The sequence below is a fragment of the Somniosus microcephalus genome, chromosome 20, assembly GCF_052327205.1.
Source record: "Somniosus microcephalus isolate GS21.2 chromosome 20, FLI_Smic_1.0, whole genome shotgun sequence".
NCBI classification, from domain to species: domain Eukaryota; kingdom Metazoa; phylum Chordata; class Chondrichthyes; order Squaliformes; family Somniosidae; genus Somniosus; species Somniosus microcephalus.
Window position 1 is genome coordinate 37,940,820 of NC_141006.1, and position 27,635 is coordinate 37,968,454.

The following is a 27,635-nucleotide window of genomic DNA, read 5'->3' on the forward strand; positions in this document are numbered from 1 at the left end:
TGATGGAAAGCAAACAAAATGTGTATAATCGGGGATCATAGATCATTTTCAATATTGTTTAATATTTTTTAATTGTTAGTAAGCAATAGAAGATCAGCTAGCATACTAAAGTTAGTATGCCAATAGTGATTTCAACCTTATAATCTAATTTTGGGATTTAGGGGACAATATAAACCAGAACAGCCATGCTCTCTCAGCTTATGGCATCATTTGAACCTTTTAATTGAATTAGTACCCTGTCACCACTTCCTGCTATCGATTTTCCCTGTGCAAATATTCCCCTCTTTCAACTGTTCTATATTTAATTCTGCTCTGTAGAAGACAGCTTATTTGCAAGGCACTGGATTTTACATTCTGCTGCCAACACACATTTATTTTTTTTGAGTACAATTTTAACAGATAATGATAAAAAAAACTCCCCCAGATTAGCACCAATGGATTTCCCTAGAACTTGTGAATACTTAAATTTAAAAAATATCAAGAGCTTCTGCAAATATCATCTGCTCCAAAGATGAAATTACCAGAAGACAGCAAGGCGTCAGTATAGATCTTCAAGTTGGGCTCTCCTGATGACCCAGAGGTAAAGTCACATTCTCAGAGACATACGGAGTGAGAAGGTGCCACATCTGAGTTAACTGATAACAGCCAGTGCAGCAGCAGAGGTGCTACAGTTAGCTGCAGCACCTTGGGTTAGCGAAGGAAAAAAAAATCAGCCACGATTCCTGCTTCCCATTGCTATAGAGGCTGGCTACAAGTGCACGCGTGTGATCGTCCAGCGAGGACAAAATCAAGCTGAGCCCGTGATGTCCTCTACTGACAGATAGCCTGTTGACGCTTACTATTGCACAAGAGTAATAGCTACTTGGGTGAAGTACCAGTTAGTGACCAGCAGCAGTGGAATCATATTCCAGCAAAGGGAGTCAATCCTTTAGGAGAGGACAGAAAAATAAAAGACTTACTACCTAAGATTTTCCTCCATCACCATCTACAAAATGAGAGAGAGATTTTGCTTATACGGCATTTTTTTTTTTAAACTATTGTTTCATTAGCCTGTATATTTATTTTCATAAGTTTAAAATGTGCAACAAGGATGATACAAAAACATCTCTGTTCCTACCCATGCTCAATCTGGCATTATGCTATTAAAAAAGTTTTTTTTTTTGTTGTTTTTTTTTTTTTTAAGTTCATCAACTGCTTCTACATTATACTGTACAAGTATCTGCAGAGCCTTCACATGAACTTTGGCTGCTGTGACATTGGAAGCTCTGAGGTTAACAAGGTTCAAAGTATTGTGTAAGAAAGCTCTGAAAGCACTTACTTCTAAAGTAGAAAAAGGTCTTGCCTTGCAGTATTTATAACAGGTCACCAAATACATGAGCCTGCCTGCTGCATTTGGGCAGAATCAGCACGCTCTTACCACTATTTTATGTACATCTGTAAAACTCTCAAATTGTTTTTTTTTTTTAATATAAAGAGTATTTCTATGGTACCCTCCATCACACAGTTTAACCCCAAACACTTGTCCATAATTCACAGAGAATACACTTTAATTTAAACACACACACAAGCGTGAGTCGGGCACTGAAAGGGCCATTGATAAATGCCATTTTTACGAGAATGCTAAGTCGCTGCGGGAAATGGGGCTAAACTTATACATATATCCAAAGTAACTTGCAGTGATTACATTAAAATCAATGATCCTTCAGCGTGGACGTCATCACGCATCACTGACACGGAGAGCACTGGCAGTCAACACCCACCATGAAAGCCAACGTCAGCACAAAAAACAGCAGAATAAAACCACATCATGAGCTTCACGTTACATAATGATATTACTCGAGTTATTTCAAGGTTGTAGCCTCATTGCATAGTTCATGACATCATCTCAGCCACTCAATGAGATGACTGCTTTGTAATCATTCCCATATAGCCAATATATATGTATCAATTACAAGCAATTTAGAAATGCAGTTTTTCTTTTAAACTCATTAAAAAGAGACAATTATGATTGGCCTTTAATAGTTTAAAGTATTCTGTTCCAACTACACAGCTCTGCATAGGATGGTATTAATTTGAAGACTGGATTTATTTATTTGGAAGAGCAATGAAACATTTATTTAGAAACAATTTTAGCCCAAGGATATAGAATGCCGAAAGTGTTTATGGAACTGATCCTGCAGCTTAATTTGAGTGACACTACAGTAGGACATGAACCGGCACCAATGTTCCCGTTAAGCTGCGTGGCCAGGCAGTGGTCTGAAAGTCCCACGCAGCCGTCCCACGAATGGGCTGCACAGCCCACTAAAAGGGTCACGCACCCAACCAAAAAATCAGAGGGTACATTCCCATTTTTTAAAAAGTAAGTACTTTTGGAGTTCATTTTTAAAGCAAATACATAACAATTCTATTCAATATGACCATCAACGCAACACACAATTATGCAAAATAATGCACGAGTTAGATCTTGTTTAGCTTTTAGCAAGAAAAAAAGTACATCTCAGTTTATTTTCATCATGCATCATAATTTTGCATTTTATATTTGTACAAATGTTCAAAAAATTGAACTGTATTGAATGATACAGAACTACTACACTTGGCTCAAGATTGAGCTTGGAAAGATCAGTAAAATAAAATATTAAACTGCATGTTTTAAAAAGGTTTCCTGTGGCAAAAAATGGAATGCTAATACCTTCATTGGGAAATGCAGAATAAAAAATAAAATACAATACAAAACAGTTACTTGAATTTACAACAACTTGCATTTATATAGTGCCTTTAACATAAGAAGAAATCTCAAGGCACTTCACAGAAGTGTCATCAGACAAAAAAATTGACACGGAACCTAAAAAGGAGATATTAAGAGCTGTGATTAAAAGCTTAGACAAAGAGTCAGGTTTTAAGGTGGATCTTAAAGGAGGAGAGGTGACGAGACAGAGGTTTAGCGAGGGAATACCAGAGTTTAGTGCCTGGACGGTTGAAGGCATGGAGGCCAATGGTGGGGCAAAGGGAACGGGGAATGCATAAGAATGCCTGAAGGATTGTATGGTTAGAGCAGTTTACAGAGATAGGGAGGGACGAGGCCATCGATGAGGAATTTGAACATGAGGATGAGAATTTTAAATTGGAGGCAGCGGCAGATCATGAGCCAATGTAGGTCAGCAAGCACAGGCATGAAGGATGAGCGGGACATCACGCAGGTTAGGATACAAGCAGCATAGTTTTGGATGATATGAATGGCGGAGGATGGGAGGCGTTGGAATAATCGAGACTGGAGGTGACATAGGCATGGACAAGGGTTTCGATGACACATCAGTGGCAGAGAAGGGTGAAGTTACAGAAGTCGAATTAGACAATGTTTCTGATGGAAATCTTATGGGGTTGGAAGCTCAGCTCAGGGTCAAATAGAACACTGAGGTTGTGAACAGTCAGCTTCAACCTGAGACAGTGGCTGGGGATAGGAAGCAAGGGTGTGGAGTTTATGGCAGGGGCCGAAGACTACAGCTTCGGTCTTCCGAATGTTTAACTGAAGGAAATTGTGGCCTATCCAGGATAGAACGTTGGACAAGCAGGCTGACAACACAGAGGTAGTGCGAGGGTCGAGAGAGGCAGCGGAGAGATAGAGCTGGGTGTCGTCAGCGTACACGTGGAACCTGACGCCATGTCTTCAGATGATGTCACCAAGGGGGTCAAGGATAGATCCTCCTGAGACTGAAGAGGTAACCGTGCGAGTACAAGGGCAGAAGAGAAGCCAAAGAATTTAGATGAAGACCAAGTTAGAAATGTTTTGCTCTCGAGGATAAGTTTCCATTTAGACATGCTGATGATGACCAACCAGAAGTCAAATTAGAAATTCACAAGAAGGTATGGAACAAAAAGGCCAACATTCACAATTGCTAATGGATTGATATAGATTAAATAAAAATAGTACATTTTTATATAAGGAGTTGATGGTCCAAATTAAAACTAAGACACTAAGCTGTCCCAAGCAATTAGTCAGGTAACAAACCAGGTTTTGTACATCAATTGTGGTCATATTTCTCCACTTCAGAAATTATAATCTGGTGCAGGAGCAACAGCCACAGCCCTGGTGACGGCAGACAGCAGTATGGAGGCAGCTAACCTTAACATACAGCACGCATCTATTACACTATCTTAAATCCGCTCCAATTCAGGAGACAAAGTAAATGTTGTCTCTGAAATGCCAGCTTGCAATATAATTTTTGTTTTAAGAAAATAACAAGCTACTGGCAGCCACAGACACAACAGTTGGAATTAAATTCCAAGCGGTGCCAACAAATACTTTCAGAAGTCCACTAAATCCTTCAGCACTGTTGGCAAGACTTTATGTAGACTTTTCGGAAATAAATCTTACCAGTTCTTCATAAACTTTGCCAATTTTTGATGGTTCTCCATCACCTTCCTCCCCTTCTCATGTTTTTTTCTTCGGAAAAGCAAATCAAGCTCTATCAGTGATGTTGCAGTTTCAACTTTAAATTGCTGCAAAGTACAAACTGTAACAAGAATGTTTCTTCTCAACAAGTATCTGAGCTATGCAGACCAGAAGGTCCGGCTTCAATTCCCAATCTGGGTTTAGTTATCTGATTTCAGCCAGTAATACAGTAGGGCAGTACAATTGGTCTCAGCATGTCTTCAGCGTCCATCACAAAAAATGTCCTAACCATCTCAAATTTTCCAGACACCACTCAGTAAACACCTGCCTCACTGTCTGAATAGAATCCTTTACAAACTTCTTTCCAAATCCCCTCAGCAGCCACATGCCTCCCTGCCCTACCCCCTTGCAACAACTCAGCAGAAGCAACGCCACAAGAGATTCACTCATGTTCAGTAACATTTTACATTGGAGATCGATTTCCACACAAATTGAAAGTTTTAACATACATTTTTTTCCCTTACTCGATGCCCAATCATGCATCCCACCAAGAGCATATCTGGTAGGCTTATTTCCAACTAAACTAAACGCATGGTTCTCCTGTGTTGCGTGCAGTAAAATGGTGAACAGTTTTGCAGTGACCTGTTGACTCTCCAATCTTATTGTACCATCTCAACAGCTGGAGAATTAACCTGTCGCGGGACCAATGGAATGTTTTTGTTAAGCGTTTTCTGAATTCTTCAACATTCAAAAATAAGGCACTTACTTGCATCGCCAACTTCCTCCCACATGCCAGGAGAATGGCAAGCAGCATTGCCGAGAAATTCGTCGTCATCCTGCAAGCAGAAAAGTCACAAAAATGTTGGGAGTGAAACAACTGACAAGTAATCACTGACTACAACTGCACTCTGTTCCACTTCTCGCCAGGAGAAAGGATCCTCCCGAAAGCTATTCAGCTCAAAAATCATTCATTTACTTTAATAAGTTTTATATATGGTACTCTAATGTATTAAATATTTATGTAATAGTCCTGCACATTATGCATACTTCCTGCAAGTGTCACACTTACTTGCTGTAACACATTGCTATCACACCTTCAGTCACCCCTCTGTCACTCTTAATCGTAGTCATGTTTATTATAATCAGCCCAAGTTTATTCTAACCTAGATAGTGTTGCTAACCAAATGTACCTATTCTGCAATGTCATATAAAAAGACATTTAACAGAAGCACTACTGAACCCATAGAAATGCAATTATTAAAAGGTGCACAGTTGTCAGGACTTTTAGCAAACAGAACAGAAACTCTGTTCCAAAATAAAACACAAATTAACACCCAGTGTAGCATTAAGACACACAGACCATGGGTCAAATGTTTGATTCTCAGTCTATTCTGTTAGCGCATCTCAATCAGGTCAGCCACTGGTTGCTAAAATAGATCATTACAGACGTAGAGAATACAATAGACCTACATATTTCCATTCACTGCCAGATGGTGACAGATCAATGAGTTGTGAGAAGAAGATTAGGTTAAAATACTAGAACAAAAAAAATACTACGGACTAAATTCAAAGCAAATTTGAGTAAAAATAAAGCATCTGCTACAATATACTGAGAATGAACAGGTTGATCAGAATTTTTCAATTGGCCTGTTCAATTCTCCCATGTAATACAGGAAACTTTGTGCTATCCGGCACCGACGGGACCGAGCTGTTGCCGTTCCCTCAAAACTGCCGGACACTCCAGCGTTAATGTTGAAGCATACGGAGCTTTTCATCTCCGTATCTGACAACAAACACTGTTGCTTAGCAACAGCTTCTAAACAGTCGGCCCGTACCTTGGAAGCATCTCTGTAGCTTAGCAACAGCTTCAGAGAGACTTTCCAGAGCCTGACTGTTGAAAAAAAAAAGCCACGAGAAGAAAAAAACTAACAAAACGGCTCCCGATTTTTGCCGGTGGCTCGAGCTTGCCGGACACTTAGCCTCCGGATAACACAAAGTTTCCTGTACAAGTGATTGTCCATTCGTACTTTCCTTCACAGCTTTCAATAAGTGTTCTCTAGTGTTCTGACATGTGGAAAAATTGAAAACTTAGCAAGTTCCAATTGAGAAAGTTGGATTGGTGATTGCTGCCGAAATCAAGTGAAGAAGTGGGCAACTGGCTGACACTGTCCACATTGTCGTGTTTATCAAGGTGAGGGATGTCAGTGCTGGGGAATGGAACAGTTTTGTCATTTTGAACACTCAATGACAGCATCACACACCAACAGCTTCAGTGTGAAGCTCGCAATACTCTGCCCAAACACTTACCTTAACACCCCTCACAAAAGTCAGCATGACTGGTAGAATAACTGTCAACAGTCATTATGACCTCAGTAAAAGTGCCAATCTGTAGACAATTTAATGATGTGAACCAACAAACATTATAAACTGTTTGGAAATAGCCCATAATTATTTTATGCACCTTCTTTAGAGCCATCAGTCTAAACTAAATCTGAACACATGCTGCGCAGATCAGTTGCCCTCACCCCTGCCCCTCCCTCCCGGAACCACGATAGGGTTTCCCTTGTCCTCACCTTCCACCCCATCAGCCTCCACATTCAACGGATCATCCTCCACCATTTCCGCTACCTCCAAAGTGATCCCACCACCAAACACATCTTCCCCTCCCCTTTCAGCATTCCGTAGGGACCGCTCCCTCCAAGACACCCTAGTCCACTCCTCTATCACACCCAACAGCCCTTCCCCTTCGCCTGGCACCTTCCCGTGCAAGCGCAGGAGATGTAACACCTGCCCCTATACCTCCCCCCTTCCCACTGTCCAGGGCCCCAAACACCCCTTCCAGGTGAAACAGCAATTCACTTGTGCTTCTTGCAATCTAGTATACTGTATTCGCTGCTCACGATGCGGTCTCCTCTACATTGGGGAGACCAAACGCAGGTTGGGTGACCGCTTTCCGGAACACCTCCGTTCAGTCCGTATGGGTGACCCCGAGCTTCCGATCGCCTGTTGTAATGAAATCTGTTCATCTTGATCCTGTATTCGTTTTGCACTCATGTATATTACCCTCCCCCACTGTGTATAGTTTCACTTCCTCTTTCCCGACTAACCTGGGAGGTTCCAGGTCTTGGCTCTTGGCTCCGCCCCTGACTTCTCTTACATAAAGATCCCAGGATCTGTATGACTCATTCCTGTGAACCAGTCGGCATGTTGAGATGTTAGCTCTGATCTTAGTGATTAAAAGCCAACTTGTTTAAGTCTATAACTTCTAGTTTTGTGGTTATTGAAGGCCCATCAATTTTAATCACTAAAGAATACTAGGATGGATCGACTCCTAAAACCAGAGCGTCTGGACTTGGATCCACATTCTGCTGAAACATCAAATCAATTTGGACACTGGCTCAAATGCTTCGAACTCTTCGCGGGGGCCTCATCCGCTAGCGAGGTAGATAAACTGAGTCTACTGACTACTCGCGTAAGTCATCGGATTTATTCGTTCATCCGGGACGCCACCTCTTACACGGAGGCCATCACTATCCTGAAGGCCCAATACCAGAGGCCAGTAAACGAAGTGTACGCCAGACATCTGCTGGCTACACGCAGGCAGCGACCAGAGGAATCAATGGACGATTTCTTACAGGGCCTAAAGGACCTGGTCCGGGACTGTAACTGCAAGGCCGTGACGGCCAACGCGTACTCTGACGAATTGGTCCACGATTCCTTCATCACGGGCCTCAAATCGAATTATATCCGGCAGAGACTGCTGGAGAAGGAGGTCCTCGACTTAAAAAAGGCAGTGGCCACTGCGCGATCGCTGGACGTGGCCCAGAAAAACTCTGACTCTTATTCTTCCGGTCATGCGGCCCTCACCGCCTCGTGCGCGCCGAGGGGGCCGCCATCTTGGAATCAGCCATCTTCCCCATCCAGGTCTCAGACCAGCTCTACGCCGCCGGAGACCCCACACAGAAGTTCACCCAGGAGTCCTACTACAGCGGCAATGTCTCGAGGCCCGAAATGCTACTTCTGCGGCCAGGCCAAGCACCCCAGACAACGATGCCCAGCGAAGGACGCTACATGCTTCAAATGTAAGAAAAAGGGGCATTTTAGCAAAGTCTGCAGGGGGAATCCGATTTCCAACTCCGTCACCGCCTCGTGCGTGCCGCCATCTTGGGATCCGCCATCTTTTCCCGACTCAACGGCCGCCCAGGGCCCAACAGTGGCTTCGATCACGGTGGATCAATCCAGGCCACACCCGTTGACAAAATCCATGATGGACATACAGGTAAACGGGAATTTAACAAAATGTTTAATTGACTGTGGGAGTACCGAGAGTTTTATCCACCCTAGCCTGGTACGGCGGCACTCATTAACGGTAACCCCTACACGGAGCAGAATTGCTATGGCTGCTAAGCCCCACACTTCGGACATTTTGGGCTACTGTGTGGTAACACTGACTGTAAAAGGCACGGACTACAAGGATTTAAAACTCCTCGTGATGCCAGAACTCTGTGTTAATGTAATCTTGGGCCTGGACTTCCAGTGCCACCACGAAAGTGTCACGCTGGCATATGGCGGGTCCCAGCCGCCACTCACAGTCTGTGGCTCATCAACCTTAAAAATCAGCCCGCCCTCTTTATTCGCTAATCTCGCTCCGAACTGTAGGCCCATAGCGACCAAAAGTAGACGGTACAGTCTGGAAGACAGACACTTTATCAAGGCGGAAGTGGACAGACTCCTGTGGGAAGGCATTATTGAATGCAGTACCAGCCCGTGGCGTGCCCAAGTAGTCATAGTTAAAAATAGCGAAAAGAAACGGATGGTAATTGACTACAGCCAGACTGTTAATATTTATACCCAGCTGGACGCCTACCCTTTACCCCGCATATCAGAAATGGTCAACCAGATTGCGCAATACTGAGTCTTCTCAACTATCGACCTCAAATCCGCGTATCACCAGCTCCCCATTAGAACGGAGGACCGCCCATACACCGCCTTCGAGGCGAACGGGCGCCTCTACCATTTTCTCAGTGTGCCCTTCGGGGTAACAAATGGGGTCTCGGTCTTCCAACGTGAGATGGATCGCATGGTCGACGAGAATAAACTACAAGCTACCTACCCCTATCTGGACAATGTCACTATCTGCGGGCACAACCAGCAAGACCACGATCTAAATCTTGCGAGATTTTAAAAACTGCCCTAAAGCTGAATCTAACCTACAACGAAGACAAATGTGTCTTCAACACAACCCGTCTCTGTATCCTCGGCTGTGTGGTGGAAGATGGGGTAATTGGACCGGACCCTGACCGATTACGCCCCCTAAAGGAACTGCCCCTGCCACACAATCCCAAAGCTTTAAAAAGGTGCCTGGGATTTTTTTCGTATTATGCCCAATGGGTGCCCAATTACTGATAAGGCCCGACCCCTCATTAAATCGACGTCCTTCCCACTATCAGCTGAAGCTCAGGAGGCTTTCACCAGTATTAAACAGGACATTGAAAGGGCTGCAGTGTGCGCAGTGGACGAATGCATTCCCTTTCAAGTCGAAAGCGACGCGTCAGACTTTGCCTTAGCTGCGACCCTCAATCAGGCTGGGAGACCTGTGGCCTTCTTCTCCCGAACCCTTCAGGGACCTGAAATCAGGCACTCTTCTGTCGAGAAGGAGGCACAGGCTATAGTGGAGGCAGTGTGGCACTGGAGACACTACCTAGCCGGCAAACGTTTCACCCTGCTCACCGACCAGCGGTCGGTGGCTTTCATGTTTAATAACAAAGGGGGAAAATCATGAATGACAAAATACTCAGGTGGAGGATCGAACTATCCACGTTCGACTATGATATTATGTACAGGCCTGGAGCCCTTAATGAACCCCCAGACGCCCTATCGCGGGGAATGTGTGCCAGCATTCATACGGACAAATTACAGGGTCTCCACAACGACCTCTGTCACCCAGGGGTCACCCGACTATACCATTTTATAAAGTCCCGCAATCTGCCCCACTCCATCGAGGAGGTCAGGGCAATGACCAGAGCCTGCCGCATCTGTGCGGAATGCAAGCCTCGTTTCTACAGGCCTGACCGTGCACACCTTATCAAAGCCACACGGCCATTCGAGCGCCTAAGTCTGGACTTCAAGGGACCCCTTCCCTCTGCCGACCGTAACGTATACTTCCTCAATATCATTGATGAATATTGCCGCTTCCCCTTCGCCATTCCCTGCCCAGACATGACCAGTGCCATGGTCATCAAGTGTCTCTGTAATCTATTCTGCATGTTTGGCATGCCGAACTACATACACAGCGATAGGGGGACGTCATTCATGAGTGACGAGCTGCGTCAGTTCTTGCTCTCGAAGGGGATAGCCACTAGCAGAACCACTAGCTACAACCCCCGGGGTAATGGGCAAGTGGAAAGGGAGAATGCTACTGTTTGGAAGGCTGTCACGTTAGCCTTAAAGTCAAAAGGCCTTCCGACCTCCCGCTGGCAGGAAGTCCTCCCAGACGTGCTCCACTCCATAAGGTCTCTGTTATGTACAGCCACTAACGCTACCCCTCACGAAAAGATGTTCGTTTTCCCCCGGAAATCCACCTCTGGCATATCTCTACCCGCGTGGCTGACGTCTCCGGGGACAGTACTATTGCGGAAGCACGTGAGAGGCCATAAAACGGACCCCCTTGTGGAAAAGGTACAGCTCCTCCATGCAAACCCTCAGTACGCCTATATCGAATACTCTGACGGGCGAGAGGACACTGTTTCCATAAAAGACCTCGCTCCCTCGGGGAGCAGAGAGAACGATGGGAGACTACCCGATGAAGACCTACACTACAAAGAGACAGGACGCCCAGAGGTATCAATACCCAACTTTAACCTGGAAGACGCTGCGGAGGCCCGGACAGCGGAGGAACCAGAATCCACTCCCCTAGAGGCACCCCAACCGGCTTTACGCCGATCACTGAGAACTGCAAAACCTCCTGACAGACTCACTTATACCAACTTTTAAGAAACATCACCCCGATGGACTAAATCTGTAGAAGGAGTGAATGTAATGAAATCTGTTTGTCTTGATCCTGTATTCGTTTTGCACTCATGTATATTACCCTCCCCCACTGTGTATAGTTTCACTTCCTCTTTCCCGACTAACCTGGGAGGTTCCAGGTCTTGGCTCTTGGCTCCGCCCCTGACTTCTCTTACATAAAGATCCCAGGATCTGTATGACTCATTCCTGTGAACCAGTCGGCATGTTGAGATGTTAGCTCTGATCTTAGTGATTAAAAGCCAACTTGTTTAAGTCTATAACTTCTAGTTTTGTGGTTATTGAAGGCCCATCACCTGTCATTTTAATTCACCGCTCCATTCCCACTCGGACCTCACCGTCCTTGGCCTCTTCACGGAAGCTCAACGTAAACTCGAGGAACAGCAAATCATCTTCCGATTAGGCACTTTGCAGCCTTCCGGACTCAATATCGAGTTCAGTAATTTCAGATCATAACCTCGGCCTCTATTGCTTTTTTCCTTTAAATTTTTTCCACCCCTTTGTTTTGGGTCCTCCTTTTCCCCCCGCCCCACCCCCCTCCTTTCCTTTTGTTTCTCTCTCTCACCTGGCAGCTGTCCTTATCCTGCCAGTACACTTCACACCTAATCTCAGCTGCCTTTTGTCTCCATGGGCCCATTACCATCTCATCTGGCTTCTAATACCTTTTATTGTCTCCTTTTGTTCGATCGCAGCTTTGCCTTCGATCTTTTTATTTTCTTTCCAGTTTTGAAGAAGGGTTTCAACCCGAAACGTCAACTCAAATTTCTCTCCACGGATGTTGCCTGACCTGCTGAGTTTTTCCAGCATTCTCTGTTGTTATTTTTTATTATTAATTCACAATGCTGCCCAATTCCTTCTCCCACCAAATAAGTCTTAAAGCATATCATGGGGGTTATTCCAAATTACGTTTGAATGCATAGCATTCTCTTAAATAGAATACACCTTCAAACACCGAGCATACAACTGAACAATCTACATTTCTGAACCAAATAAAGGGATCTAGTTTTTTTACTTTTACATGAACAGTTTTTGCAATTTAATTGAAGAGGCCACATGTAGAAAATCTCAGCGATTGAAACCGGCACTATTTGAAGATACGTATTCCATTCCCAAACCAGTAAGTCTGTAAAGGTCAATGGACCAATGGAGAGTAGATCAACTGTACTGTTGCAGTGCTTAAATTCTGCCACCACAATATTAGCAACGTTCAAAAGACAATTGTTGGAATACTGAAGGACATGTATAGTTTGGATCAGCACCAATACCATAGGCTGTCAGTGTCAAATATTTCCAAGAGATGCGAGCCTACCTTAAAGAAATAACAATTGTAGGGTTTTTGTTTTGTGCCAACTCATTAAGTATTTAATATCAAAACTTTGCATCAGGAACTGCAGAAATACACTCATCCCATTCGGATACTTGCTCTTAGATAAATGATTGCAAGATATCCCAATGATTCAAAAGTAAAACCTCCACCTTAGAGCCGTAAAGACCAAGAGGTCCACAGCTGATCCCCAGGTTGTGCTAAATTATCTACTAAGAGACCACGCTAATACAGTGCACTAGCTTGAATACTACCTCTGTTAACTGGTCAAGAGAAGCACCCAAGCCCTGGAAGTCATCCAGAAAGGAGCCACAAGGCCAATCCATAGCATCAGAAGACTGAGTTTGAGAAAAGATTACAAACCTTGGTTAAATCAGCCTTGAAAAAAGGTGATTTGAGAAGAGATCTTAGAGGTATGTGATAATTATTAGAATAGGAAACATTAATCTTGAGTGTTATTTCATACTGCAGGACAAGGGTACATAGCTAACTGGTAATGGGCAAGTCAGGACTGATGTCAAAAACTGTTGCATCAACCACTGACCAAATCTTGGAAGTAGGGTAATGGAGGAAAAATCTCTGGAGTTATTCAATAGGCAGTTAGATACCAAGATACGGGTGGGGTGAGGGAGCATAGGTTTCTATAGAAGAATATACTAGATAGGCCAAATGGCCTCACTCACCTGTAATTTTATTTGGGATCATAGGAAAGACTGGAGTAAGGATGCTACAATAGGCCACAGCATCCCTGGGTTCAGGAAGGGGAAACTTGTACAGTGATTAGGAGTGAGAATCTTGACAACAGATGTAGACTCCAGCTGTGATGATTTCCACAACTGAATAACCTGTCAGGATTCAGCTTCAAAACTCACATTAATAACTGTTTCTGGCTTAAAATATTATTTTAAAAGTTATTCACTGGTTATTTTATTTTAATTTCCCAAAGTTAGTATAAAACTTGACAAAAAAACTTTAACTTTAACCAGTTCATTTTAATTCTAATAAGGAACAAAATACACCACATCGTTGATAGTTCCCCAATGCACCACATGTGACTTGGGACCAGAGACACTAGATGGCTCAATCCCAGATCTGTATCAACTTAGCCAACCTCAGCATTACGGCTATTAAAATTGGCCTCAACATCCAGTAAAAGACAGAGTACAAAACAAAAATTAGCCAACGTTTTCACTTTTGATCATTACACTGAACAAAGAGCAGAACTGTGCTTGGCCATGATGCCCTCACGGATGAGCAGCACACACTGGCCATGCTCACACAAGAGCAATGACTCCTCAGGTGAGTGCCACTGCCCTTAGAATCATACTCGGTGCATGCCACATCCTTCAGTAGTGAAGGAAAGTAAAAAGCTAGGAGGAAAAACACTATCTCTGGTTTTAGAAGAGAAAATCAGTGCTATGAGATAAAAGCTGCAATATATTAAATCAAATCCTCAGGAATGCAGAGAGAAAGGAAAGTTCCAAAATGAAAGGGTAAACAAATGGTTGCCTTTTGCAAATTAATAAGTTGCTTTGCTTTCCAGACTCACCAAAGCTAGAAATTAACTCACATTGAGCTTGTTCACGAATGTAATTGTCCAGCCTCGTTACATTTTAAGTCGTTTCATCTCACAACATACTTCCCATCAGCTGATCAGAGTGTACAAGTGACAACCGAGGCATTCTTGTCTCCGAGTCGAAGGTCATGGGTTCAAGCCCCACTCCAGAGACTTAAGCGCATAATCTTAGCTGATATTTCAGGACAGAACATAAGAAATAAGAGCAGGAGTAGACCATACGGCCCCTCGAGCCTGCTCCGACATTCAATAAGATCATCGACCTCAACTCCACTTTCCTGCCCGATCTCCATATCTTTTGATTCCCCAAGAGTCCAAAAATCTATCTAGCTCAGCCTTGGATATACTCAAAAGATTCAGCATTCACAGCCCTCTGGGGCAGAGAATTCCAAAGATTCACAACCCTCAGCGAAGAAATTCCTTCTCATCTCGATCTTAAATGGCCAATCCTTTATCCTGAGACTATGCCCCCTAGTTCTAGACACTCCAGCCAGGGGAAACAACCTCTCAGCATCTACCCTGTTAATCCCCTTCAGATTCTTGTATGTTTCAATGAGATCACCTCTCATTCTTCTAAACTCCAGAGAGTATAGGCCCATTCTACACAATCTCTCATCAGAGGACAGCCCTCTCACCCCAGGAATCAATCTAGTGAACCTTTGTTACACCGCCTCCAAGGCAAGTATATCCTTCCTTAGATAAGGAGACCAGAACTGTGCACAGTATTCCAGGTGTGGTCTCACCAAGGACCTGTACAATTGTAGCAAGACTTCCTTACTCTTATACTCCAACCCCATTGCAATAAAGGCCAACATGCTATTTGCCTTCCTTATTGCTTGCTGTACCTGCATGCTAGCTTTGTGTTTCTTGCACCAGGACACCCAAATCTCTCTGAACACCAACATTTGAAAGTTTCTCACCATTTAAAAAATATTCTGTTTTTCTATTCTTCCTACCAAGTGAATAACCTCACATTTCCCTACATTATACTCCATCTGCCACCTTACTACCCACTCACTTAGTCTATCTATATCCCTTTGCAGACTGTGTTCTCCTCACAGCTTACTAAGGAGGTGCCATTTTTCTGACGAGACATTAAACCCAAGTCCCGTTTACTCTCTCAGGTGGACGTAGAACATCCGGTGTCACTCTTCGACGAACAGGGGAGTTCTCCCAGTATCCTGGCCAACATTTATCACTCAATCAACATTTCTAAAACAGATTATCTGGTCATTATCACATTGCTGTTCTTGGAACCTTGCTGTTTGCACATTGGCTGCCGCGTTTCCTACCTTACAACAGTGACTACACTTCAAAAAGTACTTCATTGGCTGTAAAGCGCTTTGGGACAGAGGTCATGAAAGGCGCTATATAAATGAGAATTCTCTCTTTCTTTTACCAGCAGTCTGTGAACAAATTATTTACACTTTTCATATGGGATTCTAATATGAGAAATGTGCATTTTAAAAATTGCAAATAAAGTATACATCACAATTACAGAATGTGCACATTTAATTTTAAAGAGCAGACTGCGGTTTCTGCCACAAAAGAGCTCATTTCCTTGTACAGAGGGGTTTTTGATCCTCGATAAAGCTTGCATAATCGATTGTGATTGCTAAAGACCACATCAATTCAAATTTCCTACCAGCTGAACAAGCTAACTGTGCTTGGCTCTGTGTCTTGGCTAATAGACCTGTTTATCTGGCTACTTGTGAATTAAATCATCGTTGCAAACAAATATTTGAACAAATCTATTGGGATTCACACTTGCATAAACATATTTCGAGTTTACATATGTTGCATTATCAACTGTATTTATAAATGTAACATTAAAGTTATCTTTACAACCCAATTTATATTTAACATGCCATTCTGAAGGGAGTACAGCAACATAGAAGACGACTTTCCATTAGGCACCTTACAACCTTCTGGACTCAACATGGAGGTCAACAATTTCAGATCATAATCTCTGCACCCATGTTTTCTGACAGCAGCTGTTGCTGAGGTTTCTGAGTCCCATTTACACCTCTTCTAGACCCATCTTTTGTTTCTATACTTGTCCCATTACCATCTCCTTCTGCCTTGTATAATCACACCTTTTGTCATTTAATCTCTCCTCCCTTCCACCCGATCACAGACCTTCCCTTTTGCTCGCTCTTCCCTTCCCCCTGCCTCTGCACTTGCTTAAATCCTCTTATATCGCCAACTTTCCCCAGTACTGATGAAAGATCATTGACCTGAAACATTAACTCTTTCTCTCCACAGATGCTGCCTGACCTGCTGAGTATTTACAGCATTTTCTGATTCTATTTCAAATTTTCAGTATCTGCAGTATTTTGCTTTTGTGCTTGTAGTAGAAGACTAGGTTTAATCCAGTAAAAGAGTTATTACACAGTGTAATTCTTAAGCGTTGAGTTCCACCATTCTACAACGGAAGATTACAGGAAAAGTACAGCTTTGGGATTGTAGAGAAAAGGTCAACTTATAGGAATCACTATGAAACTTAAAAACCCAAAAACCAATTGCATTTATCCAAACTATCACCACAAGTCCAGAGTATTCTTATCTCACAGTAGATTTCCCACAATTAACACAAAAAGTACTGTGGCATTCAACTACCATATAAAAACATCCAAAGTTTTAGTTAAAAAAATTAAATGATATGCTTACAGAAGTTTTCCTTCTTTTTGAAGTTTTGATCCAAACGTAGACGCACCTCAACAAAGATCATGAGTTAATTGTAAAATGAATGGGCATTGTATAGATTTCTTTATTTAAAAACAATGCTCTTTGAGTTTTGAAAAAAGAAATCTTTCTCCCTCTCACACACACACACACATGCAGGACCACTTAGCATGTGCCACGCTAAGTCACTATCGCGATATTAAAAGCCCCAGACAAAGTTCCACCTTGTGTCATTTAGAAGATACATAAAAACCTAACTACAAAGGACTGAGTACCCTCCCGCCACTTGATCAATATTTTGAATTACAAGAAGCTGCAGCCAGCAAACAGCTGCACACATCACTGGTAAATAATGCAACTAGGCGTATTTAAAGGTAAATGAGGGGGGAGGTTCGCAGCTTTCCCTCCCACCGGCACCCAAGGCCTTGCATGTGTGTTTGTGTCTCTCCTGGACTGACAAGTGACCCCCCCTCCCCGGCAGACCACTCGCCTCAATGCGCTTCCCCTCTATTTCTCAATGCGGCGGTTTTATATTTGTTTAATTATTTCCTCCTCCTCCCCAAAGGCAACAAAATAAGGGCGCCTCTGGCTCGGAATGTGAAGGCAGCGGGACTTGCCAGACCTACCGTGTGCGGCGAGCCTGTGCATCTGGAGGCGCAAGGATCGCCCTCCTCTCTCAGGTCCGCCATGTTGGTGGCACCAGCACCAAAATGTCACGCAAACCGCCGCACGACGCTCCGCCCGGCTACGTCACACGTACAACAGAATCAAGGCAGACCGCGCCGTGACATCACTGGGCGAAGGGGCAGGGCGAAGGCTAAAATGGGCTTCTTGATTTCCCGCCCCACTGCCGGGAATAGAATCTCGCGAGAATTCAACTCAATTCTTCCCCTTCCCCTCCCCCTCCCCCCCCCTTTGGGTGCTCACTGCATTCTGCTCCCTCACATTAACCCAGAAGCAGACAATGTGTTGCCCCACCGCACAACCAAACAAATGTGTCCGCCCCCTTTTCAAAGGGGCACAACTCATAAAGAAAGACTTGCATTTCCATAGCACCTTTCACGACCACCGGACGTCCCAAAGGGCTTTACAGCCAATGAAGTACTTTTTTGAAGTGTAGTCACACTGGGGAGACCAAACGCAGATTGGGTGACCGCTTTGTGGAACACCTCCGTTCAGTCCGTAAGGATAAACCGAGCTTCCGGTCGCCTGTCATAAGAACATAAGAAATAGGAGCAGGAGTAGGCCATACGGCCCCTCGGGCCTGCTCCGCCATTCAATGGGATCATGGCTGATCCAAATCTAGACTCACGTCCAATTCCCTGCCCTCTCCCCGTAACCCCTAATTCCCTTATCTGCTAGGAAAATGTCTATCTCCATTTTAAATTTATTTAATGTTGCAGCTTCCACAGCTCTCTGTGTTAGCAAATTCCATAGATTTACTACCCTCTGAGTGAAGAAGTTTCTCCTCATCTCAGTTTTGAAAGGGCAGCCCCTTATTCTAAGATTATGCCCCCTAGTTCTAGTCTCACCTATCAGTGGAAACATCCTCACCGCATCCACCCGATCAAGCCCCCTCACAATCTTATATGTTTCGATAAGATCGCCTCTCATTCTTCTGAACTCCAATGAGTAGAGTCCCAACCTACTCAACCTTTCCTCATACGTCAACCCCCTCATCTCTGGAATCAACCGAGTGAACCTTCTCTGAACCGCCTCGAGAGCAAGTATATCTTTTCTTAAATATGGAAACCAAAACAGCACGCAGTATTTCAGGTGTGACCTCACCAATACCCTGTATAACTGCAGCAAGACTTCCCTGTTTTTATACTCCATCCCCCTTGCAATAAAAGCCAAGATTCCATTGGCCTTCCTGATCACCTGCATACTAACTTTTTGTGTTTCATGCACCAGGACCCCCAGATCCCTTTGTACTGTAGCACTTTGCAGTTTCTCTCCATTTAGATAATAACTTGCTCTTTGATTTTTTCTGCCAAAGTGCATAACCTCACACTTTCCAACATTATATTGCATCTGCCAAATCTCTGCCCACTCACTTAGCCTGTCTATGTCCTTTTGCAGGTTTTTTATGTCCTCCTCACTGCTTTCCCTCCCATCTTTGTATCGTCGGCAAACTTGGATATGTTGCACTCGGTCCCTTCCTCCAAATCGTTAATATAGATTGTAAAGAGTTGGGGTCCCAGCACTGACCCCTGCAGAACACCACTAGTTACTGATTGCCAGCCCGAGAACGAACCATTTATCTCAACTCTTTGTTTTCTGTTAGATAGCCAATCTTCCACCCATGCCAGTATATTACCCCCAATCCCGTGATTTCTTATCTTGATCAGTAATCTTTTGTGTGGAACCTTGTCAAATGCCTTTTGGACGTCCAAATACACTACATCCACTGGTTCCCCTTTATCCACCTGTATGTTACATCCTCAAAGAATTCGAGCAAATTTGTCAAACATGACTTCCCCTTTGTAAAACCATGCTGACTCTGTCCTATTAAATTATGTTTATCCAAATGCTCTGTTACTGTTTCCTTAATAATGGACTCCAACATTTTGCCAACCACAGATGTTAGGCTAACTGGTCTATAGTTTCCAGCTTTTTGTCTACTTCCCTTCTTAAATAAGGGTGTTACATTAGCAGTTTTCCAATCTGCCAGGACCTTTGCTGAGTCCAGGGAGTTCTGGAAAATGATCACCAATGCATCCACAATCCCTACCGCCACTTCTCTCAAGACCCTAGGATGTAGGCCATCAGGTCCGGGGGATTTATCCACCTTAAGTCCCATTATTTTACTGAGTACCATCTCCTTAGTGATTTTAATCGTGTTTAGCTCCTCCCCCATTGCCCCCTGTTTGTCCAGTGTTGGGATATTTTTAGTGTCCTCTACTGTAAAGACTGATACAAAATATTTGTTCAGCGTCTTTGCCATCTCCATGTTCCCCACCACTAGTTTCCCGGTCCCATCCTCTAAGGGACCAACGTTCACTTTAGCCACCCTTTTTCTTTTTATAGAAACTCTTGCTATCTGTTTTTATATTTTTTGCTAGTTTACTTTCATAATCTATCTTCCCTTTCTTAATTAATCTTTTAGTTATTGTTTGTTGGCTTTTAAATGCTTCCCAATCTTCTATCCTCCCACTAGATTTGGCTAATTTATATGCCCTTGTTTTCAGTCGGATACTATCCTTTATTACTTTACTAAGCCACGGATGGCTGTCTTTTCTTTTATTCCCCTTTTTCCTCAGTGGAATATATTTATCTTGAAAGATGTGAAATATCTCCTTGAATGTAGACCACTGCTCTTGTACCGTCTTACACTTTAATCTGTTTTCCCAGTCCACTTTAGTCAATTCTACTCTCATACCTTCATAGTCTCCTTTATTTAAGCTTAATTCACCGCCCCATTCCCACTCAGACCTCACTGTACTCGGGCTCTTGCATTGTTCCACGGAAGCTCAGCGTAAGCTCGAGGAACAGCACCTCATCTTCCCATTAGGCACTTTACAGCCTTCCGGACTCAATATCGAGTTCAACAATTTCAGATCATAACCTCGGCCCCCATTACATTTTTACTTATTTTTTATCCACACCTTTGTTTTGGCCCTTTCCCCCCCCCCTCCCTTTTTTCCTCTCCCACATGGCAGCTGTCTCCCATTCTGCCAGCGCATTTCACACCTAATCTAGAGCCGTCTTTTGTCTCCACTAGTCCTATCACCATCTCAGCTCGTTTTGAATACCTCTTAATGTCTCTTCACTTCTCTTTTGTTCTCTCCCAGCCCGGCCTTTTAATCTATTTAATTTCCTGTGCTTTTCCAGTCTTGACAAAGTGTTTGACCCGAAACGTTGACTCTTTTTTCTCTCCACGGATGTTGCCTGGCCTGCTGAGTTTTTCCAGCATTTTCTGTTGTTATCACTGTTGAAATGTAGGCAAGGCGGCAGCCAATTTGCATACAGCAAGCTCCCACAAACAGCAATGTGATAATGACCAGATTATCTGCTTTTTTTAGTGATGTTGATTGAGGGATAAATATTGGCCAGGACACTGGAGAGAACTCCCCTGCTCTTCTTTGAGATAGTGCCACAGGCTCTTTTACGTCCATCTGAGAGAGCAGACAGGGGCCTCGGTTTAACGTCGCATCCGAAAGACGTTAACCACAAAACCAAAGGAAACTTATAAACTTATTGCTATTATCCACTCTGGTCCCTGCGGTGCCCACCAGTCATAAGAAATAAGAGCAGGAGTAAGTTATTTGCCCCTTCGAGCCTGCTCCGCCATTCAATAAGATCATGGCTGATCTTCTACCTCAACTCCACCTTCACGCACTAGCCCCATATCCCTTGATTCACTAAGCATCCAAAAATCTATCAATCTCTGTCTTGGATATACTCAATGACTGAGCATCCACAGCTCTCTGGGATAGAGAATTCCAAAGATTCACAACCCTTTGAGTGAAGAAATTTCTCATCATCTCAGTCCTAAATAACGCCTTATTCTGAGACTGTGACCCCTAGTTCTAGACTCCTCGGCCAGGGGAAACATCTTCCCAGCATCTGCCCTGTCAAGCCCCTTAAGAATTTTACATGTTTCAATGAGATCACCTCTCATTCTTCTAAACTCTAGTGAATGTATGCCGAGTCTACTCGATCTCTCCTCAGTCGCTCGTGGCAGGCCTCAAGCATACGGGCAGGCACCGCGTGCTCCCTCTCCAGGGCCACCTGGATGCGGACAAGACCATGGAAGAGAGTGTTCACTGTATTTGGAAATTGGAATTGCTTTTTTAAACAACAGTTTTCAGTATCTCCTTTCCATTTAAACATAGGATTTAATTATTTTAGAGCATTGCTTCAATAATGATAGGTTTTTTCAACACAAGGGAAAAATAGCAATTCTGATAATTGAAAGAGAATACAAAATGGAGGAATTGACCTTCATGGGGTAAAGGGACAATTTGGTGATAAATGTACGCAACCAATGAATATTTACTTCTGAGTTGTGGATATGGCATTGTATACTTCCCCTACATTTATCACGTTAACCTGTCCAGTGATAAATTAGATCATCTTATGCTAATCTGTTAATGAGCCATTGTATCAAATGGTAAATGGGATAAATGACAGGAATGATTGCCACACTTCACAGAGAAAAATATATACAAATCGGTCCTACACTGATAACATGAGAATATTTTGGATACTTTAGAAATTAATTTGGCCAAGTTTATCCACAAAACAAATCTCATTTAGCAGGAGTGCTGAGGAATGTATTTGAATGACTGAGATTCTAGCCTAAAGGAATACAAGGGTGAAAATGCAAAGTAAAATAACTGCTAAATAAACAATAGCATCTGATTTTAACATGTGGGAGGGGAAGAGGAGGAACTAACTCTGGGTTCTTTTAAATTACTTTTAAAAATATATCCTGTCATTCACTGTAAATAAATATTCTAATATAGACATATCTGATAGAAATATGAATATAATTTCATATATGTTATATATGTATTATATTTTAAAATCTTACATTTGCATACACTTCCTGTCAACTTTTCCATTATAATTCCCTATATTCATCACTGGCAGGATATTGTAAATGTAGTGTGATAAATATATATATTTATATATATATATCGGCAATTTCCATTTTAAATGTGGACATAGGAATTTAAAATGGAAATATAAAAAATAAGCACACAATGAATTACTTTAAAATGGCAATTGAATTGCATCTGCATACACTGGTCCAAACCACTTCACTTCAAGGCTATACTTGGTCTTTGCTCCCCATGTGCAATGCCACAAGAGATCAAGTACTGTGTCTATATATATAAATAAAATTACTGAAGCTAAACTGGAAAGCAGAGATGATGGGGTTGAGATATTAACAAAAGCCATGCATCTGAGATTTACAAGTATTCACCCAATCCACTATCTGGCATGGCTCTACAGATCAGTAGTAAATGTTCTGGTAAGGAATGCAATAGTACTTAGTAGGATGTCCAGCACAAAGACCTATAAAGCTAATGCAGTTAGAAAGAAAGAACTTGCATTTATATAGCACCTTATCATGTGTCTCAATGCTTCACACAATAAATTGCTTTGAAGTGCACAAACTGTTGATGGAGCACTGAGGTAGGAAAGCCAAGGAAATATTGCAATTTATGGAAGATCTAAAAGCATAACAGGAGTGCAGAGATTGACGAGACCAAGACAAGAGGTAATAGACCTGTGAAGCTGATTCAGGATGTGTGGTGGATGGTGGGCAAACCTACAACGCAGAGACGGTCATAGAAACTTATAAAGTCAAGCCTAGAAGTAGGAGGTGCTGAGACATTCAAAGCTAAGAGGGACAAAGTAACTGCAGAAATCTGAAAAACTGAGCAACGAAGTATAGTACAAGTCAGTGAAACACACAAATAACCTAATGGTTAATAGAGAGACTGTAGAACTAAGTCAGCTGGAAGAAACCATAGAAGAAGCCAAAACAGGCTCAGCACTTCTAAGAAAGAAGCAGAAACAGAGAAAAAGTGCAGAAATACGTCACAGATGACTCAATCCCGACAGGTTAATGGTTTCTGCTGCGATCCATAAACAGAACTAGGAAGGATTTTGTTCCCCGTACAACTTAATGACAGTTCCTAAAGATGGATATATTGCCAGGCAGAGTCTCCAGAAGAATGCTTTTTAACTGGCATGTAGGAGATACTTACCTTTTTTTCTTTTCAATCTCCATAATTTTCCCTTGTCCTTGTTCCTTGTCATAACAAAGTCTGTATTGATTGTTTCCTTGACTTGAACTTTCAAATGGTGTATTTGATGTTAGAGCAGATCAGTTCATTGATTTAAATTGCAGATGGTATCTGAGTTAAATAGAAGAATTTCCATCGCTAAGAATTCCTTTATCTCATTCAATGGTCATGATGGGTTGAGGAATCATCTGGTTAACTAACAAATCCATATGCCTCGAACAGGCAATTCTTTTTTCATATTTGAGCAGACAATTGTATATATTCCTTTTGATGAAATCTGTTCAGTTTGAATTAAGATTTGTTGTGTATTTTGAATGTTGCATTTGAACTGTCCCACATAGCTTACCGTAGTTGGGATGTGCAATGCACTATGGGAAATAGAGTGCATTGAGTGGAGAAGAATCTCTTGCAAGATGGCTGTTAACTGAACTCTGTCTCCTGCATACTCTTTTAATTGTTATACAGGCAAGGTTAATAAACTCTTGAGATATAACAAGATTGCATTATTCTTAGACTGTTACAATCTCTTACATTAATAGGAAGGCTGGAAGAAATATTGTTTGTTAGTCTACGAGTGCATCAAAGTGTCATGATTTTGATGACAAAGGAATTAAAAAGCATAAAGTCTTGAGACTCCGGAAGAGATTTTCTTCCAAAAGCTGGTGCTATGGAGACATCATAAATTATTTTGCTCCAAGAATTTCATCCAGTGTTTGGATTGGGAATAATTCCCAGCTCACTTTGAACAGAATTATCAGCCATGCTAATTAAGGCTCAGTTAACTGATGGACATTTTCATTCTGTTTTGTACAACCTGAAGGATCAAACCTTCCTCGCTAACAGTGGACAACCATCAACCGCCTCAGAACCAGTCATGGTAAATGCTGCCACCTTCTCCATAAATGGAAGATTAAAGCATCCTCATCATGCGACTGTGGAGCTCCTAATCAGACCCTGGAGCACAACATTAAGCACTGCCCTTGGAGGAAATTCGCAGACAGCGTACAAGATATCCACGCTGTTACACCAGAAGTTTTGGCCTGGATATCTGACTTAGATATTGACATTTGATTTGCTTTGCTACTACCAAATGAAAAAGGAAGAAGATTCTGTCTTGATGCGCTCTAGGAGCTCTCCCATGGCATTGCTGCTGATGAGTAAGAGGATACATTACTTTATAAGGTCAGCTGCATCATATTATGTTAAGTGCAATGTATTATAATAAAGTTTTTCTCCAATGACTTAGCTCATGAACAAAATCTACTTTCTTCCTGTAATGATCTCTCTGCTTCCTTCCCACTCTCTCTGTCTTCCACTTTCTCTTGCTCTCTGAATTTGAATAAAATAAATTTTAATTTTTATTTTTATTAATTCATGGGATGTGGGCATCGCTGGCAAGGCCAGCATTTATTGCCCATCCCTAATTGCCCTTGAGAAGGTGGTGGTGAGCCACCTTCTTGAACTGCTGCAGTCCGATGGTACTGCAACAGTGCTGTTAGGGAGGGAGCTCCAGGATTTTGACCCAGCGATGATGAAGGAACAGCAATATATTTCCAAGTCAGCATGGTGTATAACTTGGAGGGGAACTTGCAAGTGATGGTGTTCCCATGTGCCTGCTGCCCTTGTCCTTCTAGGTGGTAGAGGTCACCGGTTTAGGAGAAGCCTTGGCGAGTTCCTGCCGTGCATCTTGTAGTTAGTACACACTGCAGCCACGGTACGCCAGTGGTGGAGGGAGTGAATGTTTAAGGTGGTGGATGGGGTGCCAATCAAGCGGGCTGCTTTGTCCTGGATGGTGTTGAGCTTCTTGAGTGTTGTTGGAGCTGCACTCATCCAGACAAGTGGAGAGTATTCCATCACACTCCTGACTTGTGCCTTGTAGATGGTGGAAAGGCTTTGCGGAGTCAGAGGTGAGACACTCACCACAGAATACCCAGCCTCTGACCTGCTCTTGTTGCCGCGGTATTTATGTGACTGGTCCAGTTAAGTTTCTGGTCAATGGTGACCCCCCAGGATGTTGATGGTGGGGGATTTGGTGATCGTAATGCCGTTGAATTTCAAGGGGCGGTGGTTAGACTCTCGTTTATTGAAGATAGTCATTGCCTGGCACTTCTGTGGCACGAATGTTACCTGCCACTTATCAGCCCAAGCCTGAATGTCGTCCAGGTCTTGTTGCATGCGGGCATGGACTGCTTCATTATCTGAGGAGTTGTGAATGGCACTGAACACTGTGCAGTCATCAGCGAACATCCCCATTTCTGACCTTATGTTGGAGAGAAGGTCATTAATGAAGCAGCTGAAGATGGTTGGGCCTAGGACACTGCCCTGAGGAACTCCTACAGCGATGTCTTGGGACAGTGATGATTGACCTTCAACCACCACAACCATCTTCCTTTGTGCTAGGTATGACTCCAGCCAGTGGAGAGTTTTCCCCCCAATTCCCATTCACTTAAGTTTTACTAGGGCACCTTGATGCCACACTCGGTCAAATGCTGCCTTGATGTCTAGGGCAGTCACTCTCACCTCACCTCTGGAATTCAGCTCTTTTGTCCATGTTTGGACCAAGGCTGTAATGAGTCTGGAGCCAAGTGGTCCTGGCAGAGCCCAAGCTGAGCATCAGTGAGCAGGTTATTGTTAAATAACTGCCGCTTGATAGCACCGTCGACGACACCTTCCATCACTTTGCTGATGACTGAGAATAGACTGATGGGGCGGTAATTGGCCGGATTGGATTTAGAAACATAGAAACATAGAAGATAGGAGCAGGAGTAGGCCATTCGGCCCTTCGAGCCTGCTCCGCCATTCAATGAGATCATGGCTGATCATCCAAATTCAGTACCCGGTCCCTGCCTTCTCCCGTATCCCTTGATCCCTTTAGCCTTAAGAAATATATCCAACTCTTTCTTGAATATACTTAATGAACTGGCCTCCACCGCCCTCTGTGGCAGAGAATTCCACAGGTTCACCACTCTCTGGGTGAAGAAATTCCTCCTCATTTCAGTACTAAATGGCTTACCCCTTATCCTTAGACTATGACCCCTGGTTCTGGACTCCCCGGCCATCAGAAACATCCTTCCTGCATCTAGTCTGTCCAGGCCTGACAGAATTTTATAGGTTTCGATGAGATCCCCTCTCAATCTTCTAAACTCCAGTGAGTATAAGCCCAATCGACACAATCTCTCCTCATACGTCATTCCTGCCATCCCAGGTATCAGCCTGGTGAATCTTCGCTGCACTCCTTCCATGGCAAGAACGTCCTTCCTCAGGTAAGGCGACCAAAACTGCACACAATACTCAAGGTGTGGTCTCACCAAGGCCCTGTACAACTGCAGCAAGACATCCTTGTTCTTGTACTCGAACCCTCTTGCTACGAAGGCCAACATACCATTTGCCTTCTTAACCGCCTGCTGCACCTGCATGCTTACCTTCAGCGACTGGTGTACAAGAACACCCAGGTCTCTTTGCACTTCCCCTTCTCCCAATCTATTGCCATTCAAATAATAATCTGCCTTCCTGTTTTTGCCACCAAAGTGGATAACCTCACATTTATCCACATTATAGTGCATTTGCCATGTTTCTGCCCAATCACCCAACCTGTCCAAATCGTGCTGGAGTTTCACGACATCCTCCTCACAGCATACCCTCCCACCCAGCTTTGTGTCGTCTGCAAATTTGGAGATATTACATCCAATTCCCTCGTCCAGATCATTAATATATATTGTGAACAGCTGGGGTCCTAGGACCGATCCTTGCGGTACCCCACTAGTCACTGCCTGCCACTCGGAAAATGACCCGTTTATTCCAACTCTTTGCTTTCTGTCCGCCAACCAGTTCTCTATCCAAGTCAATACCTTGCCCCCAATCCCATGTGCC

General features: G+C 43.3%; 1 protein-coding gene across 5 annotated transcripts in view; it reads right to left on the reverse strand.

Annotated features, from left to right (window-relative positions):
- LOC147103125 (zinc finger MYM-type protein 4-like) overlaps window positions 1-27,635 on the reverse strand; it is a 180,738-nt gene that overhangs the window by 95,517 nt on the left and 57,586 nt on the right. For 2 of the 5 annotated variants that reach the window (XM_085962447.1, XM_085962448.1), the window contains exons 1-2: window positions 17,628-17,779; window positions 5,157-5,226 (exon numbers count right to left, since the gene is read on the reverse strand). In XM_085962447.1, coding sequence (XP_085818573.1) covers window positions 5,157-5,226; window positions 17,628-17,690 — 133 coding nt within the window. In that variant the 5' untranslated portion in view covers window positions 17,691-17,779. Of the gene's footprint in view, window positions 1-5,156; window positions 5,227-17,627; window positions 17,780-27,635 lie in introns of those variants that run through there. The other 3 variants (XM_085962446.1, XM_085962445.1, XM_085962449.1) reach the window with 2 other exon arrangements.